At 48.1% G+C, this 19,423-nt stretch overlaps 1 protein-coding gene across 1 annotated transcript in view; it reads left to right on the top strand.

Moving 5' to 3' along the window:
• The window catches only part of SORL1 (sortilin related receptor 1), a 148,640-nt gene that overhangs the window by 95,032 nt on the left and 34,185 nt on the right, over positions 1-19,423 (top strand). The window contains exons 22-27 of the mRNA XM_021696254.1: positions 918-1,091; positions 2,606-2,719; positions 6,326-6,448; positions 8,920-9,039; positions 14,668-14,793; positions 18,187-18,294. Of these exons, the coding sequence (XP_021551929.1) occupies positions 918-1,091; positions 2,606-2,719; positions 6,326-6,448; positions 8,920-9,039; positions 14,668-14,793; positions 18,187-18,294 (765 nt within the window). The remainder of the gene's footprint in view (positions 1-917; positions 1,092-2,605; positions 2,720-6,325; positions 6,449-8,919; positions 9,040-14,667; positions 14,794-18,186; positions 18,295-19,423) is intronic.

Here is a 19,423-nt window from a genome sequence, read left to right as displayed (position 1 = left end):
CACCACCTGGGCCAAAATCAAGAGTCGGACGCTTAACCAATGAGCCACCCAGGCGCCCCTGCAATTTTTATTTTATGTGTATGCCAGTTAAACACTGATGAAGTGCCAACATTCCAAAGCTACTGAGTGTATCATGACCCATATCAATACTGATGGTCATTAATAAACCCTGTTTTCCAACCTGCAGCTCAGTGTAGGCATGACATAGCTAAAATCTTGGCTGGATGGAGACAGATTGCTTGGATGTGATTCAGGGAGAGGGGGCGGGGGAGGGGGTGTTTTCTCTGTTCCTGAGATGGCACAACTGAAGAAGCATCATCAGTTGAGTTTTATCAAAGCATTTATGTTTATTTTCCCCAATTTTGATGATGAACAGTCACAGCCAAAAGAACAAGTATACATTTCATAATTTATGTGGCTTTTATGTTGCTCGATAGTTATATGTGTTTCCAGTTGTTACAAAATGATTTATGCGTCCTCTCCCCTCCTTCCCGGAAAGATGTGGGGGATAGGAAAATACCTTTTCCATCACTGTTCATCCACAAAGGTTCTCTGTCCAGACTGCAGTGAAGGATTTTACGGACTTTTATCTGGCACTGTCTTTGGAAAGCCGAACCAGAGACAAGATTGGCAGTAGGGACAGGTCCACATTTACTAGTCCTTGTGTGGGTTATTGCATGACACATAGTACTGAGGCTAATGAGGGCCCTGTGCTTGGGTCTTCGTTCAGCTCGGTAGCTGCACTCGGGCACGGAGGAGTTGAGAAGCAGAGACGTGGATGTTTGTCCGGGGCCCCATCATGGCTTTGCGCCATCGGGTCTGTAAAATGAGGGGGTTGTCTTGGATTTTAGCCCCCCGTTCGGGGTCTCCCTGGCACCGATTAACCCGGCTGCGGCCGCCGTCTATCTTCTCCCCAGGAAGCAATGCCTGCGTGTCCAGGCCGTGCAGCCTGCTCTGCCTGCCCAGGGCCAACAACAGTAAAAGCTGCCGGTGTCCAGAGGGTGTGGCCAGCAGCATCCTCCCGTCCGGGGACCTGATGTGTGAGTGCCCTCAGGGCTACCAGCGGGAGAACAACAGCTGCGTCAAAGAAGGTGCGTCCCGCCGGCCTCCTTCCCTTCTTCCCTCCCCTCTCCCAGCGCTCTCTATCCCCCGTGTGTTTGCGTCATCGAAAATGCCCTCGGTAAAAATGAAATCCACGAGATACTTAGAGACGTCCCGGTCTGGGTTCTAAGGCCTGGGCTCCTCAGTCCTCATCGGGAACAGCCCTGCGCGGTTTATTTAAACATGATAGCTGTGGTTTTGGTTTTGTGTCAGATGACACAGTGACATGACACGTGTCAGAGGCCTTCCTCGACGTCCCCTTTTTGTCTCCTCCTCCGTCTTCCTCTCCTCACCCGTCCCTTGTCCTGCTTCTTGTACGTTGTGACTTGGAGGAGGGGCTGGCAGGACTCCACGAGCTCACCGAGGCTCACCCAGCAGTTCCCCCCTCCCCCCTCCGCCCCCGCCAGCCCCGAAACCTCCGGAACGTTCAGAACGATGTTGCAGACGTTGAGGCTTCCCTTCATGCTGTGACCAAGTGGCCCTAGCAGCCACATCCACCCTTCCTTTGAATACATAGATTCTAATTTTTTTCCTCTAAAAACCTGTCTTAAATCTTTCTTTCCTGTCTGATTTGTGTTCTTATTCTCCGCCTCACGTTACTGTCGGTGAGGTGAACCTCTGGAAAGGGGGGGCCCTTCCAGGAAGCGCCCAAATCCCTGCCTTTTTTTTTTTTTTTTTTATTCTCGAGGTTATATTGGCTTTGGAATCACAACCTCCCTCCTCACAGAAGCCTCTTAGTCCTGGGCAGGGGGGCACAACAAAGGAGCCCTGTGGTCCCTTTTCCATAAGAAATACACACGGAGAAAGGATGACCCTTCCCTTCTTGGACGCAGGACATTCTCTTTCAGGCTCCGGACATCATCTTAAAGCTATTTAGAAAGAAACAGAGTTAACACTTAAGTTAGAGAAAGGCTTTTTAATATTTTCCTTTAGAATGCCTTTGGAGACCCAAACACGAGTCCAGCCTTCACGTGTTCTGGTCTGGGTTTACTAAACAATGTTTTGTTTCTTTTTGTTTTTTCTGTGCGTCAGAGTATTATGTATCCTTTGTCATCTACTTGGCTGAAAAATGGAAGATATATGGATATATATGATTGTATATACAAAATACATATAGCCACAAATATGTGGGACACGTATGTTTTCGTACTGTGTAGACAGAGCCCCGTAAGCAGTTCCTCATATAACTGGTGTTTTATAATGTCAATGTTTGGTATCTACCCATTGGACGCGACTGGCACCATTGCTGTCCTTTTTCACCCTTATAACCACCCCCGACACCTATCCAGCTGGTCTCTTGTCCTTAAATTGTAACTAAGAGGAAAGGAAGAAGCCTCTATTGTATGCTCCCACGTGCAGGTGAGCTTGGCACCCCTGTTCCTCTTTACCGCGTAAGGCGTGCTGTTTGGGGAAGAGAAATGGAAACTCAGTGAAAAGCGAGAGTCTTGCGGTCCCGCCATAAGGATAATGTGTGTCTCGTTTCCTTGCCCGGCCCGCCGTCCAGAGAACACCTGTCTCCGTAACCAGTATCGCTGCAGCAACGGGAACTGTATCAACAGCATCTGGTGGTGCGATTTTGACAATGACTGCGGTGACATGAGCGACGAGAGAAACTGCCGTGAGTCTTCCCGGTTCGGCCGGGCTTTCGGGAGGGGGCGCACGGGCCGTACTCGGAAGGCTGGCCAGCCAGCTCCGCCTGGGCGGGGGGGCCTGCAGCCTGGGGTGCCGGCCGGTGGCCCCTCGTGATCGGTGATGCTCGTGGGAGCTGATGGGGCTTGGAGAACAGAGAAGACACCTAGATATAGGTTGTTATTGAGAACCCAAGCCCCGACCGGTAAGGGAACTACTCGTTACAAAGGGTTTACCGGTAAGCATCACCTGGCTGACACTGAGCCGAGTCGGGCAGTCTGGGCTCTCATTGTGGCTTTACCACCGTGATAAAGCTGGTGACCAGGTGACATCCCTTGATCTGTAAATTCAGCCTTTTCAGAGATGGGAAACAGGTTTCATTTTGTATGCCGTCCAATCAGCAGATATTGGCTGCCCTCCAGGCTCCAGAGAGATGGTTCCAACTGCTTGATGATGCCTTGTTTGGCTTAAAACGTGGGGGCGTTGATCTGTGCACATGGAAACGTCATCTTTGGACTGTATGCTTTCTAAAGGTCACTACTAAAGCATGGTTCTGTTCAGCAGGGTTTAAAGACAAATAACTACTTAAAATGAGTAATTTACTGCAAAGTTTTAATTTTTGATAGCTTCGACATTATCTTCTAAGGAGGTGCTTTGCTCTCTGACAGTGAGTAATATGTTCATACATTCACTCGGCAAGTATTTGTTGAGGACTCCTTGTTCTAGGCTCTGTGCTCGGCCTGGGGATACCAGGTGATCAGGTGGACATGGAGTTTACTCCGTAGGGGAGTCTGAAGAGTAGAGGGGCAGTTACGGTAGAACCAGTGAGTGCTATAATGGGGAAGCGCATATGCATACAGGAAGAGCACACAAATCAAACTTGGGGAGGTATTTATGGAGAGCCCTGAAGGGTGGTTAGAGGTGAAGCAAGCAGAGGTGGAGGGAACATAGCTGTCGGCAGGAGAACAGCAGATATGAAAGCCCAGAGGTCAGAGTGTGTGTGGCATGGTTAGGAAGCTGGTGTGGCTCATCAATAATATGAATATGGAAGCCATGGGGCAAGGTGAAGACGGGCTAGTGAGGGTGCCCGGAGCAGCAAGTGCCTTTGGACTTTACTCAGAAGAGCCGTTGAGAACCACTGAAATAATATGATCAGATTCTTGTCTTTGGAAAAGTAAGCAGTGGGCAGAAGGCACTGGATGGGAGGAAGACCGGAAGCAGGGAAGCCAGAAACCAGTGTGAAGGCTTCTCTTGCAAATATTTTCCCACTGGGAATCCAGAAGCTCATTTACCATTTTGTGCTCTGAGAACAGGGTAGGGGGTGACTCCTGACTCCGGGCTGGCCATATGTAGCCAGCCATGTGTGGAGTCCGCGCCAGGTTCCCACGTCCCTCCAGCCAGAAAGCAACCTTAGAAGCAGTCAACTCCCTGAACTCGTCCGGGCCCAGCAAAACTATGTGCTGCCCTTGCTGGTGCTTAGGAGGTTATTTAACAAACCTTTTCTTAATCATCTTTCCCTGGTTTCAGTGGATGCCATTCACAGGCAGGGAGAAGAGCTTACTGAATGGCAGCTTTGGAGAAGCGTTAGGCTGTCTGTGTGTTTTTTCTTCTCTGCAAAAAGGACACCAATAAAAGCCTTCTCTACCTACCAGAGTCTCAGGAAGGGGTGATATTTGTGGGGGAAGAGCCAAAGCTCCTTAAAAACAATAAATATTAACAACACTGGAACCGAGCCTGGAAAGGACTTTATTACATAATGGGGTGGGCGAGGAGACGCTTCTTAGAATTAGCACATTGCACGAAGATTGCCCAGACATGATTAGGCTTTAGTGGAAGCAGAGAGATTTAAACTAGATGACCTTGTGTCTGATAGATGGGGATTCCACCCAGGAGCTTTGGGTTCCACTTGATGACAAGCGGGGATCTTGTATTGGTGCAGTGTTCTGAGAGAGGGAGCTCCGTCCATCTTCAGGAGGGGCGCCCTCTCCCCCTCTCCCCCAGTGCCAGAGCTCAGTGCTGGTCTCACAGGCTTCCACGCAGAGTTCACGCTGCTCCTCTGGGTCAAGTGTGCAGCCGCCTCTGCCCTCCTCCTGGTTTGGTGTTAGCGTCAGCTGGGATTGACATTCCCGGGACTTGCTCGCTGCTCTGCTTTTTCTCCACTCATTCCACTTGGCAGAGGGGAGGCCCTGAGGAGGGGTACAGGGGTTAAAATATGGAGCCTGGGAACCAGGAGAGTGGTGCTTGATCGCACCTGCAGGAGTGGCTCCCTTATCCAGGAGGAGGAGAGTCGTGCTTATCCTGATGGTGGAGGCGCACCGTCCACGGGCAGGGCTGCAGGGAAGGGACAGGCTGCGACTGGGTGGGGCTGCTGTCTGGGAAGTGAAAGGCAGCCGCCTGGGGAGCAGAGTGGGAGTGGTGACCCGGGAGCCGGGGAGAGATGTTGTCAGCACATCTCCCTCCCGCGCACAGACTCCTGCGCTGGGTAGTTGTCAGGCGCTCCGGGTTTTGACGTGAATCCCCTGCAGCCTTGTCATTTTGTATTCATCGTCTGCCTCCCACCATGAGCTCAATTACAGAGAAGAAATGGAGCCTCAAATAAGAGCCGCTGGGATGTCTAACTGTATAGCGTTGCCCTTGGCTTTTCATTTCCCGGCACCCCCCACCCCCCACCCCAGGATTCTGTTCTGTCACATCGTGCCTTACGTGTCAGCCCCTCCTGAGCATAGCCTTCCTTCCCAAAGCCTTGCCTGGAGGGTCTTTTGCTGGGTTCTAGGGATTGTGCTTACCCCCAGATACTTTCTGCTTAGAAGAGGGAGAAGGGTCTACGTCTATACCCATTCTGGTTCAGGAGGGCAGAGGAAGGACAAGGAAGACGCATGACATTTGTTTGGAGTCTAGTGTGTTTAGCAGCCTTATGTAATGGGCTCTGGTCCCAAACCGGTTTGCTTATTTACGTTCATAAACTGCCCCGGGGTAGGTGTTCTATTATCTCTGTTTTACAGTAGAGAAAACAGAGGCACGGATCAGTTAGGTTACATGAACTATAGAATTGAGATCCATATCTAGTCTTTCTGTCATCACAGCGCTTGGCCACATGACCTTATCCTCCTCCTATGTCCGGAACGGGCTCAAGGAGGTTAAAGTTAATTAATTGCTCGAGGCAGAGGCAGAGCCAGGATCTGAAACCCAGTCCCGCCTGATGACAGGGCCCAGATTCTTGCCCAACACTCCCCGTGTCATCGATAACAGGGAGGTGCCACCTTCTCGTGTGGAATTGGGCTTCCTCATGGTCGTTGTCTAGATGAAGGTATCTCTGCTGCTGACTTAGGGGTCGTAGGAGGTGATCCGGCCCATCAGTCTCTCTCCCAGCTGGAGGGCAGTTTCTCACCCTCCCAGCCCGGTGCCCATCTGGAAACTTCCATGGAAAGATAGGCTCTTCTTTTCCTTGGTTGTAAATTTTTTTTTGTATTTTTGGTCTGTTGCTGCAATTCAAATCTGCTTTCTTCTCTGTTTTAGTTCGTTTTCCATGGGGATGTGTGTATTGGGTGGGGGGGATAAATTGTTCCTCACGAGTATGTCATCTCTTCCCTTTTAGCTACTACCATTTGTGATCTGGACACCCAGTTCCGCTGCCAGGAGTCTGGGACCTGCATCCCACTGTCCTACAAATGTGACCTTGAGGATGATTGTGGAGACAACAGCGATGAAAGTCACTGCGGTAAGGGGACATGATGTCCAGGGACCCCACTTCTGAGCGGGGCAGCACCCTTGCTCCCTGGGCTTCCGTGAGTTGCAGATGGAGGATTTCCGAAAGCATCTTGGGGTTTTCTTTCTTTCTTTCTTTCTTTTCCAGAGAGAGAGAACGCACATGTGTGTGCAGGTGCTGGGGGGAGGGGAGACATGGGAGAGGAGGAGGGGCAGAGGGAGAGAGAGACAGCACTTGAGAATCCTAAGTAGGCTCCTCGCTGAGCACGGAGGCCAGAGTGGGGCTCCATCCCAGGGCCCCGAGATCATGACCTGAGCCGAAACCAAGAGTTGGACGCTTAACCGACTGAGCCACCCAGATGCCCCCATCAGGGTTTCGGAGACCCAGCTCTATGACCACCTCTGTCCCCTTGGTAGGAATGATTCATTCGAAAGATCATGGACCCTGCTTTACCGTGCAGAGATGCTGTAAGCATGAATGTGATGGTGAGGAAGATTTCTAACTGATTTTAGGTGGTTATTAACAGCTCTATATGACATAGACTTGGCCCACATGTCTGGGTGGCTATGAGATTAGCCTCCTGAAGACACAGATCTATACCTTTACGAATGTGTTTTTTTTTTTTTTTTTTTTTAAACCGATCTAATTCCGTAAACTCTGCTGGAAGCCAGCAGATAGCGCAAACGTTGTTTGAACGTCTGTTTTCGGAGTGGAAATTTTTACGTTTAGAAAAACAGTATGTTGGAATTGCCAGGAGGGGTAGGGGTTCTCTAGTTCAGTCCTCTTAATTTCCAGCTAAAGGGCTGAGGGGACTTACTCCAGGTGACACTGTTAGTTTGTGTCAGGATGGGGACCCGGAGCCCGTGGTTCCCAGCCTCGCCACTGCGCAGCCCAGCCCTGCCCGCTGCGGGGGGCCTGTTTTCGGGAATGGCTCTGATACCACGCCAGCATTGCTGACTGTCGTGTGGTGTACATAGTGCACCAGACTGGAGGGGTTCTGACTGGGGAAGGGGAAGTGAGAACAGAGGCCAGATGTGGACCCAGACAGCGTGATGAGCTGGTGGCTCTCCCTGCCCACCCATGGGTCAGGTTCAGTCTAGCTGCGCGTGTGTTTATGGACGGGGCCTGCTTTCTCACCAGCAGGTCGTTTGACCCCAGGGACTGAGGCGAGGGGGGCAGGGGGAATGCCCCTTGGCTGGCTCTCTGGGGAATTTTGTGTGTACGGGGGTCCCATCGTTTTCCCTCATCTTTGTAAAAATAGAAAGTTGCGGAAAGCAGTCTGTGGGATTCAGGGCTGTTTTCCCTGAATTCTTCCCCCCTCCTCCTTAGCACCTGCACAGGGTTGAAGGGCACAGCTCAGTAGGAGGGAGACTGCAGTGATATCATCTCTCTCACGTACTGGGCTTGCATCAGATTCCCTGTTCACAGCCTGTTCATGCTAATGTCTCTCGAATCCATCCCAGGGTTTCGGTCCCTGATATCCTCAGAGACAGGTCCTCTTCATAAGTCTCCAGACTGTTTCTTCACAAATATCTGAATCCCCAACTTCACCATCAACTTGTCTCCTGGATGACACAACTCAGGCAGCCACGCTGGCCCCTGTTTCCATAAGATCTTTGAAAGGCCATTTGGATGACATTTCCAGGGTATGTAAAAGATGTTGTCAGCGTAGCCTGCTTGCAAGTCTTGGTCAGGCTGCACGGATTCATTTACTTCAGGAACCCACCTTTCTAGAGGCAGCCCATCAGCCAGCAGCCCTGGAGCTCTGCCCACAGAAGGTCCCCAGTTTCATCTATGTTGGGAACTCGGCACTGATCTCGCTTTCCCCAATCTGAGCATCTCGTACTGATCGCTCGGAGTTCTCATTACTCCTTTTCTGAAACCACAGGCGCTGTCTCTAGAAGGCTTCTGTTTCTTGGGAGTTCTTGAGGATTCTCCTTTCTGGGCAACTGGAGCATTGCCTCCTAACCTTCCCACTGTAGCAAGCTTAGACAATATTTGTGAAGTGCGCTGAGATACATGGGTAATGCTGTTCTTGGCCTGGAGGCAACCAGTGGCAAGGATGTGAGGGTGTCGGGAGCGCCTGGGTGGCTCAGTCAGTTAAGTGTCTGACTCTTGATTTTGCCTCAGGTCCTGATCTCGGGGTCCTGGGATCAAGCCCTGCACCAGGCTGCACGTTCAGCGAGGAGTCTGCTTGAGATTTTCCCTCTCCCTCTCCCCCCGCCCACTTGCCTCTCTCAAATAAATAAATAAATAAAATCTTAAAAAGCAGAATGTGAGGGTGTCAGCACACCTGGAGTCCATCCTCGATGAGCTGGCATCCCTGGTTAAAGTCCACTCTGTCTCTGGATGATCAGTGATAACAATGCGGGTAATGCATGCATCTCTAGCCCGTGGGAGCGCCGACGCCTGAGCTCGATTTGGGACGGATTTCTGAGTAAGCATTTGTCCTCACAGCTCTGTGTTTGTGATCTCACCTGCAGAAATGCACCAGTGCCGGCGTGACGAATACAGCTGCAGCTCTGGCATGTGCATCCGCTCCTCCTGGGTGTGTGATGGGGACAATGACTGCAGGGACTGGTCTGATGAAGCCAACTGTACTGGTCAGTATTTCCTGCTCTCCCTTGACAGTACCTGTGTGTGTGTGTGTGTGCGGCTTAGCCCTGCAGCCCTACGTGATCGTCGACTCCAGGCGCTAAGAAACGGACCTTAGCCATCAGCTGCACTGTGATGAGCTTGTGCTGAAAGGTAAACCGACATCCTGCTTTCTTCACTGAGAAGGTCTTGCTGTGAAAAAAGCGTTAACTGAACTAAACAAGTGTCCCCGAGTGATATGGTCGAGTCACATTCTGGCTTGAGCTTATTTCTTCAGGATCCAGTAATACACGGTTTATAGACTGGCCCCTGGTCTGGGGACCACACGTTGAGCGGCACTGAGCTAGCTTATGATTTTGAACGGAGCATCCGAGAGTTCCCCAAACACCGCAAACCTAAGCTCTGCTTGCACCCGTTTTGGGTAAGATTTCATGAAAAATAAAGTTGGGAACAGCATAATAATATGAGAGGAAGGCTAGGTGGTGTGAGGTGGAGGTCATGTTCTAATTATTCTCATGCGTGTTCGTTACACTACTTTTTATGAATGAATAAATGAATGAGTGAATGAGACCCATTTTACAGTATGGTGGAATAGGGAGAGCAAGGAATTGGGGAAACCGTGGAGGAATAAAATCCGATCCCGGTACCTGATGAGTACATTTTCTCTGCAACCTCTAGAAGTGATCACTCAGTTCTCTCTTAAATCCCTCCAGTGGTGGGGCTAAGGTTATTTCATGTAACCATTTTGTGGTGAGGGCACATCTGCTTCTAGGCTTTGTTTTCCCATTCACTGTTACTGCATTAACTTCCCATTCACGTGGCGTGGATCATTACCCTTGTGGTAGACCTCCCAAGTCCCCTGTCTTAATCTCCCTCGCCCCCGCAGACCCCACCAGTTCCTACACTGCCCAGCACCCGGGAGCTCAAAGCATGCCTACTAATTTGCAAAAGCAAACAAAAAGACGGCTGTTGTTATGCTATAGTTTAGATCTGGTTCCTGAAGGGCAGGAATGGCCTTTGAGTCCTTTGCATTCGCCCAGTGCCCAGCACCTGGCAAGAACCTCTGCCCATTGGGCAATTTACATAAGCGCTTCTCTGCATTCATTTTCATTTGGAGATGACCTTCTATAGCCTTCAGGAGTAAATGGATCTCCTCAAATGCAGTATCATCACACAGGATGATCTGTGATGTTACCAAATTTTGTCCCTTTATGAACTTACCCTAACCTTGCTCCTTGTCCTTTCTGGTGCAATCTCCATGTCTGCACCTCTGCTTCTGGAAGGACTGCGGGAAAAGGCTTCTGTCCAAATACAAGCAAGGCCTGCAGAAGGAGGAAAAGCCAGGGTCCATGAAGGGACTGCTGTCCTGCTGTCAGCCCAGGAACCACACGGAGTGCTGTTTGGAAGCGGTGGGCTCGGGTGGATAATTGGTTAATAAATTAGAGGAGTACACTTGGGCATCTCAGTTTGTAAATTGCAAAATGATTATGTTCAACCACATTAGTACAACCACATTAGTCAGTTTTGTGTTTCAGCAGCATGTGCCGCTCCTCCGGGATGAATTAACAGCTCATTTCTATGGGTGGGTTCGTCCGAGACTCCTGATTTTCTCTCAGATTTTTTTTGGCAGGGCTGTCTGGGGAAAATGTAAAGTGCTTGCACCTCACCTGCTCCCTTGTTGCAGTGACTATTCTTCCAAACCTATTAAAGATGATTCCCCTTCCCTGGTATCTCAAAATAGTTGGCGGTCAGCTGCGAGCTCATTAGAATGTGTGGCGTGTCCCTTCATTTCCTGACCTAATAAACTAAATCATCCGCAAAGCTAGAGCAAATTGGTCGGGGTCCACGGATTTCCTGTTGGCCTCAGCTCGCGTGCATGGTCTTTGCTCTTGTCCTCCCTGCTTTTTGTTTTCCATGGGACTGAGTTTTCTTTATTCCCTCTCCCCACCTCCCTGCATCGATTTTGAGCTTAAACATCTAATTTCTGTTCTTTCAGCGGTTAATGGTCTTCATGTAGTAACTTTCCTCTCTCCGAGACCTGCAGGGACTTCCAAACAGACTCCGTAAATATTTAGTATTTTAGTTGTACATTTTAAGAATCCTAATATTCATCATTGTTATTATATTTTAGTAACCATTTACCTTTGCTTCTTGTACCTGATGTCTCCTTTCCCCGTGTACATCTTTCTCTGTTTCTTGCAACAGGAGTCTGCGAATAGTAAGCTCTTTCAAGATTTTGTTTCTATAAACGTATCTTTATTTCACTCTCAGTCCTGAATTCAGATGGATCTGGGTTTCTCGGTTGGTAGTAATTTTCCGTTAAGTGTTTTGATGGGATTATTCTATTTCCTTCTGGCCTCTTCCGTGTTGATTTAAATTCTCCTGGCAGGTGATTTGTTCAAACAACAATCAGACGTTCTTTTCTCTCCAGGTATCTGTAGGTTTTTGTTTGTTCTTGTTATGTGGTTTCACCTCCTTAAGTGAAATTATTTTTATTCATCCTGCTCCTGAGTCTTGTTTTCCTTCTAGCGGCTGAAGATTTAATTTTCACCCATTCTGGGGAATTACAGCCGTGATCTTCTCAACTCTGTTTGCTACTTTCTCTGGTCTCGTCTTTAGCAGTTACTTTCAGCCATCTGTCGGGCTGTGTCCTTCTGTTGTTCACGCTTCCTGTTTTTGTATTTGCGGTCTCCTTCTGACTCTGTGCTAGAAACTGAGTTACTTCCTCAGTCTTCTCTTCCAGTTCAATAATTCTCTTTTCAGCTGAATCTGACTGGCTGTTTCACACATCCCCTGAGCTATGTTTATTTCCACGACTATATTTTTATATCTAGAATTTCTATCTGATTCTTTTTCAGAGTTTGCCTTTTATTTTTCAGGGCCCTTTCTTTATGCTTTATGTTATTATTTCTGTGTCATTCATCATACAAGTTGAATTGATAGTCACATTTTTTTCTCCCCTCATTCACCTCCTCACAGTCCAGCGCTTGGTAATGAATCTGGAAGTGCTTTCTTACCATATAAATTCATCCATCTCTTCTGCCCCTCCTGTATTTGGTTAATGCTTCTGATCAAGTGTTCCAGAGGGGAAGGAAGTCAAGGAAGATCTGTCCAAGTCCGAGAGTAAGGTGTAGGGTGATGGCCTCTATTAGAAATCCTGATCCTCTAATTTCATGGTCATGTACCCCATTAGCCCATCCTTTCTCACAGTTACAATGATTCCTGCCGTGCAAAGGATTCTTATTTTTCTCCCCCCATTCTTTAGTCTGTATTAAAGTCAATCTGTTCCATCCTTATAATTAAAAGAAAAAGGTAATAATTAAACATGTATTAATTACCAGACACTCCATGTCAGAGACCTAATAAGTTACTCAGAAGATGGGAAAATTCAGAAAAAGAGAATGTGTTAAGAATTCCATTCATACCTGGCCACTTAAATGAAATTATACAAACTGATTAGTCTTTCTGAGCTCAGCTTCTGTGATAGATTTTGGAGATCTCAGGCATGCCTCCCAGAATGGTCATTTGGAAACTCCATTAGCACTCCGAAATTGTTTTCAATTAAAAATGAGATGCAGGGGCGCCTGGGTGGCTCAGTCGTTAAGCGTCTGCCTTCGGCTCAGGTCATGGTCCCAGGGTCCTGGGATCAAGCCCCGCATCGGGCTCCCTGCTCCGCGGGAAGCCTGCTTCTTCCTCTCCCCCCTGCTTGTGTTCCCTCTCTCACTGTCTCTCTCTCTCTCTCTCTCTCAAATAAATAAATAAAATCTTTAAAAAAAAAAAATGAGGTGCATAAGCTGAATAATAACAAGTAGATCAGTATGGCAGTGAGCTTAGGCAGCAGTATATTTTATGAAAATGAGCAAGGCTTTGCTGAGGAATATTTTCAAGGGCTGTCAGACTTGTAAAACCACCAGATCAAAAGTCTTCCAGGCAATGGCTTACTTGGGCAAAAGCTCACGTAACATGCAACATATACGTACTCCTCTTATCAGAGATGTAAGTGTATCTTTAAAAGATGTTTACTGGGTTCTGAGTGCCAAAGGTTGTAAAATATTAAAACTTCCTATAGACCCATTTGCATACTACACATATAGCCTTGATCTTCAGAGAGATAAGAAGAAAACAGGTAATGGACCACCACTTGTTTTAAAGTGGTTTGAAAAATCAGGTTCTTTGTATTTCAGACTGCTGCACAAAATAGCCTAAAATTCAGTAGAAATTCTAGAGGGCATTGGAAGCCCATTTTCCCAGTCCTTGAGTAGCAGTTGCCAACCATCTTGATTGAATAAATAACTATAGTACGCACTCAGTAACCCACTTTTGTTTGTTCTGCCTCATCTGTTGCAAAGACATCCTGTTCACACGGTTAAGCTAACAGCCCATGCATCTCGATTGTATTATTTTATATCAGAGGTAAACAAGGCCAGCCCTGGCTTTCATTCAGCAATGAAGAGACACAAACAGCTTTCTGTTTTAGCAGAGGAAAGGGAAATCTAGTGGAGAGGTGGTTACTAGTGCCAGTTGGGTTTGAGGCAGTTACTCTGTGTTCGAACTAGTCTTTTTGAGATGTTTCTAAAGGACTTCCAGGTGGCCTCAGCCCATGTATGCAAACAAGGCTGTTGGTTTATAACATCAGCACTGTTTCACTTGTGTCTTTTTCTTTTAATGATTGTAGCGGCCACCATGTGTTGTAGATGTCAGTCGGGAGAGTTAGACAAGTTGAGGAGGTTCTGGGACCTTTCTGTGTGAGTTTGGATAAATCTTCTGTGCTCTTTGGATCTGAGGTTTTCCACATTTGAAATTGGGTTGTTTATTGAGAATTATGAAATCACAGCTTTTCAGAGCTTACAGGGGTCCTTGTATGTCAATATAGATGAGATTGACGCCCCCAGGTCTGGACCAGGTCTAGAGGCGGTCCCCGGAGCACACACCACCTCTCCTTGTCCCACAGAATCTGGATGAGTGAGTGGGTTCATGTGAGAAGATAAAGTAGTAAGACAGAGCAGAAACTGCCCAGGCTTTGGACTTGGAGAGCGCTGGGGCTCTTACTTCTCTTTGTGAACGTGGGCGAATTTCTTAATCTCTCTAAGGCTGTTTTTTTTTTTCTTTTAAATTCTTTTTATTTATTTATTTATTTTTAAAGATTTTATTAATTTGAGAGAGTGAGAGAGAGCACAAGAGCGGGGTGAGGGGCAGAGGGAGAAGCAGACTCCCCTCCGAGCAGAGAGCCCCACTTGGGGCTGGATCCCAGGACCCTGAGATCATGACCTGAGCCCAAGGCAGACTCTTAACCGACTCAGCCACCCAGGCGCCCCTCTGAGGCTGTCTGTGAATGGGGAATAACCCTCACGTCATAGGTGGTTGCAAAAAGTGAATGATTTTTTTTTTAAACCTGTACATCTATGCTTCTGTAACTTCACAGACTCACAGAGTCAAGTGATTTGCTTGATCAGGAGGCTGCACCCCACCTTCAGGGCAACCCCAGGTGCCTCGCTCCTGGCCAGGGAGGAACTCTGGCACTCTGGTCCATACCTTATTACCCAGCACAGTCTCTCCTCGGTCAGCTCCTTGGCGGTTGGTGGGGCAGCAGAGGTGAGGGTGGCGTTGACACTTTCTCTCTTCTCTCTTGCTGACAGCCATCTATCACACCTGCGAGGCCTCCAACTTCCAGTGCCGCAACGGACACTGTATCCCCCAGCGGTGGGCATGCGATGGTGACATGGACTGCCAAGACGGTTCTGACGAGGACCCAGTGAACTGCGGTAAATGCCCATGCTTTGGCCTCCACCTGGAGCGTCCCTAGTGTCTGCCGTTCAGGAACAGAGGCAACAATGGGCCAGGGATTGGAGTACTGTTCTGCTGTGCCCGGGTGCCCACACGGACAACCGAACACGCCCTCCCAGCTTCTATATGGCACTGCCGTAGGATGTCGAGGGGTGTGTTGTGTTGTCCTCGTTGGCAGGCAAGCTGTTTTGCCTCACTGCTTTTCCATAACAGCTTCGAAGAGAAGAAATGGAAACCAGTTCACCCACGCAGAGTGCTAAATACGGTCACCACATACAGAAATGACCCGTGTTCCGCCAGAAATTAGCCAACAGTTTCTGTATAAATCGCATGCTTTGTGACTAAGAGTACTCTGTTACCATCCTGTAGGAAAATGGCTCACCACCCCAAAGGTAGGACTTTTTCAGCGTAACTGATTTCACAAAGAACTCTGAGGTAGTCACTTACCTTCACAAAATAGCCGCCACACGAACGCAAATATATGAAATTCTGTTTTATGCCAAGTATCTTTTTTTAAAAAAAAAAGATTTTATTTATTTATTTGACAGAGAGAGACACAGCGAGAGAGGGAACACAAGCAGGGGGAGTGGGAGAGGGAGAAGCAGTCTCCCCGCTGAGCAGAGAGCCCAACACAGGGCTCGATCCTGGGGCCCTGGGATCATGACCTGACCCGAAGGCAGACGCTTAACGACTGAGCCACCCAGGTGCCCCAATGCCAAATAACTTTAAGGTTCTCTGTCATTATCCTTTTTTTCTAATGTTGATAGGAAAAAAATCCCCGTGTTTCTCCTTTGCTCTCAGTATCCTGCTCACACAGTACTTCCAACACTTCTTGGCCACCACATGTGTGTTTTCCACATCAAGTAACTCTTCAGCACCAGCTGGGGGGGTGTCCTCCAGTTAACTTATTCTTTACTCTGTCTTCCTTGGAATGGTGTCAGATCTCACGGGTGAGGGGTGCGGTCCCCAGCATTGCCCCCACCTCCCATGCCAGTCACCAGCCTCCGAGTTGTCACCCATACTTCTCACTGACCACCTATATATCCGGGTCCCCCTCCTTGGGGTCAGTGATTTACTGGAATGTCTCACAGAACGCAGGGAAACACGTTTCCTAGTTTGTTAGAAAAGGACGTGGTAAAGGATAGAATGAACATCCAGATGGAAGAGATGCATAGGGCAAAGTATGGGGAAGGGTTGTGGGGCTTCCATGCCCTGTCCAGACCTGCCGCTCTCCCAGCATCTCTGTGTTCAGCAACCTGGACGGCTCTCTGAGCCCCATACTTTTGGGATTTTTTTTTTTTTAAGATTTTATTTATTTATTTGAGACAGAAAGAATGAGAGACAGAGAGCATGAGAGGGAGGAGGGTCAGAGGGAGAAGCAGACTCCCTGCCGAGCAGGGAGCCCGATGCGGGACTCGATCCCGGGACTCCAGGATCATGACCTGAGCCGAAGGCAGTCGCTTAACCAACTGAGCCACCCAGGCGCCCTACTTTTGGGATTTTTATAGTGGCTTTATCACATAGGTATGACCGATCATTACCTCAGTCTCCATCCCTTGCCCCTTCCTAGAAGATCAGGGGTGGGGTTCAAAGTTCCAAGCCTCTAATCATGGCATGGTTTTTCTGGTGACCAGCCCCCATCCAAAAGCTATGCAGGAGCCCACCCAGAGTAGCCCCATTAGAACATGAGACACTTCTATTCCGTAGGGAATTACAAGGGTTTCAAGAGCTCTGTGCCAGTAACCAGGGGCAGAGACCAGTATATATATATATTTCCTGTTACTTGACACCATACGTCCAGATCTTCATGGGATTGTAGTCATTGTCTGCATGTTGTATGCCCTATTGCCCTCATGTCCAAGTATTGAAGATGTTTGCCTATGTCTGTATTTTTCTATAGTCAGCATTTTCATGGCAGATGCACATTCACTTTGTGTTTCTCTGACTTACTTAGCTGCTTCCTGGTCAGGCATTTGAGTGTTTTTAGTTTTACACTGTTATGCGTAGTAAAATTATCCATTTCTTTGGAAATGAAGGCTTATTTTTTCTTGAAGATACTTCCTAGGATATGTTCCTCAGTATGGCATTGCTGGGTCAGAGGTTCTGATGGACTTCAGTGATTCTCATTAAGTGTCTCCATATTGAGTTTCCAAGCAATGATACCCGAAGCATCTGTCAGTAGCGTAGTGTCTGTTTCCCTGAGTCTCCCTTGAGCTTACATTTTAGCTGCTTTCACTGATTTAATGAATGGGAGTTTGTCTCGTGTAATTTTAATTTTATACTTTTTTAAAAAGAGCTTTTATACTTAGCTACATTAAATATTTCCCCGACTCATGGTACTCACTTCCTATTTCTGTTTGATGTCCTTTGAATAATTTCCTATTCCATGATGACCTTTTATGGGATTAAAACGCATTTTCTTGCCTTACACCTGACCCTCCTAGAACCGTTCTCCTAAGAGTTGGGTTTGCAGTGGCCATGACTGACCTGCTAGAATTTACTTTTAAGCCTAACGTTGGGCAGTAGCTCTGCGTTCAGGAGAAAGGGTTATCTCATGCTAAGAATTCTCTACTAAGTGCGAAACCTAAGATTCTTAACATTTCTAGGATGGACTTTCTTTAAAAGGGCTTTGGTTTAGAATTCCTGAAGAATTAAGATGGTGATTTATGAGAGCTTTCAAAGACCAGGATTTATAATCAGAATTCATGTCCCCCTTTTTTTTATTCACTGAAGCTTTGCTTGAAAATATGTACTCATGAGGAGGTAACATGGTTCCATTTCTTCATGGTTGAAAATGGAAAAAAAAAGTATCAAGAGGTGTTCGGTAAACATTTTTCTCCCCAGCTGCCAAATTCCGAACCCTGTCCATGTAGGAAATTATGGTTGTATACCCTTTTGGGATATTTTTGTGCATATGTGCAAATTTAAATGTACTGTGTATTCTTGTTCTCTTTTATACAGTAGTGTGCTATGCATGTTGTTTTGTAACTTGTTTTTTTCGTACAACTGTGTATCCACGATACATTTTTACAGAGTGCTTCCTCAGTGCCTTTATGACAGTCTCGTGTTCCTGTGTACAATAAGGCATCGCAGAGTCCCCTATTAATGGACACGTGGACGGTTTTCCGTGCGTTACAAAGAGCCTTGCAATGAATAACCTCGTACTTACACTATTTTACACCTGGGTGGGTAGGTTACATTTTTACGATGGCACTGCTGGGCACAATGTGCCGCATCGGTAACTGTGGCCGCAGTTACCAGTCACCCACCTTCCTTAGGGGTAGTGCAGTTTTCTACCCGCACAACGACGCATGTGAGTGCCTGCCTGTTTCCTCTCCGTCATTTCCTTCCGTTGTCGCATTGCATTTCAGAGAAGAAGTGCAACGGATTCCGCTGCCCGAATGGCACGTGCATCCCATCCAGCAAGCACTGTGATGGTCTGCGGGATTGCTCAGATGGCGCGGACGAACAGCGCTGCGGTGAGTCCTCTCCCTGCCCTGGGGAAGCGCATATAGTGGACTGAATTGTTGCATTTCCTCAGTACGTGCTGGTGGTTAGCTTTTAACCCGAGTTGGTGCAGGACTCTGAGAGGCTGACGGTGGCAGGGCACCGTGGTTTGGGTGAAGAGGAGCAGGGAGGGGGTTAGCAGCGGGGTGACGGCGGAATGGGTCGTAGCTCGGTGAACACTGTTGTTTGGTTGCAGTATATTCCAGGAGTCGACCCACTGTTTTGAATTGAACACTTACTTATCCTACTTTATTGGTTTTATTAGTGTTGCTTGGGTAACATTTTCGGCCAGGTGACTCTTTTATCCCAGTTTCCTTTAGACTCACAGAGGTTGTCTTGGGTCAATGGTGCTCATCTGTGAGTATACTGTGCTTGGGTTCCCCGCCCTCCCCGATTCTGATGTAATTCGTCTGGAGCGTGGCCTGGGCATTGGGATTTAAAAAAAAAAAGTAGCTGCAGGTGACTGTGATGGGCAGCCCAGCTTGAGAACCGATGCCACGATGCAGGGGAAAGCCAGCCCAGACGTAAGCCGTTCTATGGAATGAAGTTTTCTTTAAACACGGTCATGACCTGTTCATGTGTTGTCTGGGGCCGCTTCCACACAAGAGCGGCAGCGTGGAGTAGTCATGATAGAGACTGTAGGACTCGCACACCCTGGAGAATTCGCTCTCTGGTTGTGTCAGCCACCATTCTCTAGAGAAGCAGAACCCATAGGATGTGTGTATCTCTGGGGAGAGATTCATTTTCAGAAATCCGTTCATGCGGTGATGAGGGCTGGCGAGTCCAAATCTGCAGGGTAGGCCGGCAGGCTGGAGACCCAGGTGGCAGGCTGATGTCGCAGTTCGAGTCCAAAGGCCATCATCTTCTGGCTGTGTCCTGGGTGGCTGTTTGTCTGTGCCCGCATCCCCGGTGTCTCCTCTTCGAAGGACCCTGCCCCTGTCGGATCAGGGACCCCCTCCCCTGGATGACCTCATTTAACCTTCATTACCTCTTTAAAGGCCCTGTCTCCAAATACAGTTACCCTGGGGGTTAGGGCCTTAACATATGAATTTTTAGGGATACGATTCAGTCCGTAACTCTGGTCCTTTATAGAAAAAGTAG

The sequence above is a fragment of the Neomonachus schauinslandi genome, chromosome 11, assembly GCF_002201575.2.
Source record: "Neomonachus schauinslandi chromosome 11, ASM220157v2, whole genome shotgun sequence".
Taxonomy (NCBI): domain Eukaryota; kingdom Metazoa; phylum Chordata; class Mammalia; order Carnivora; family Phocidae; genus Neomonachus; species Neomonachus schauinslandi.
This window is presented reverse-complemented; position numbering and strand designations above follow the sequence as displayed.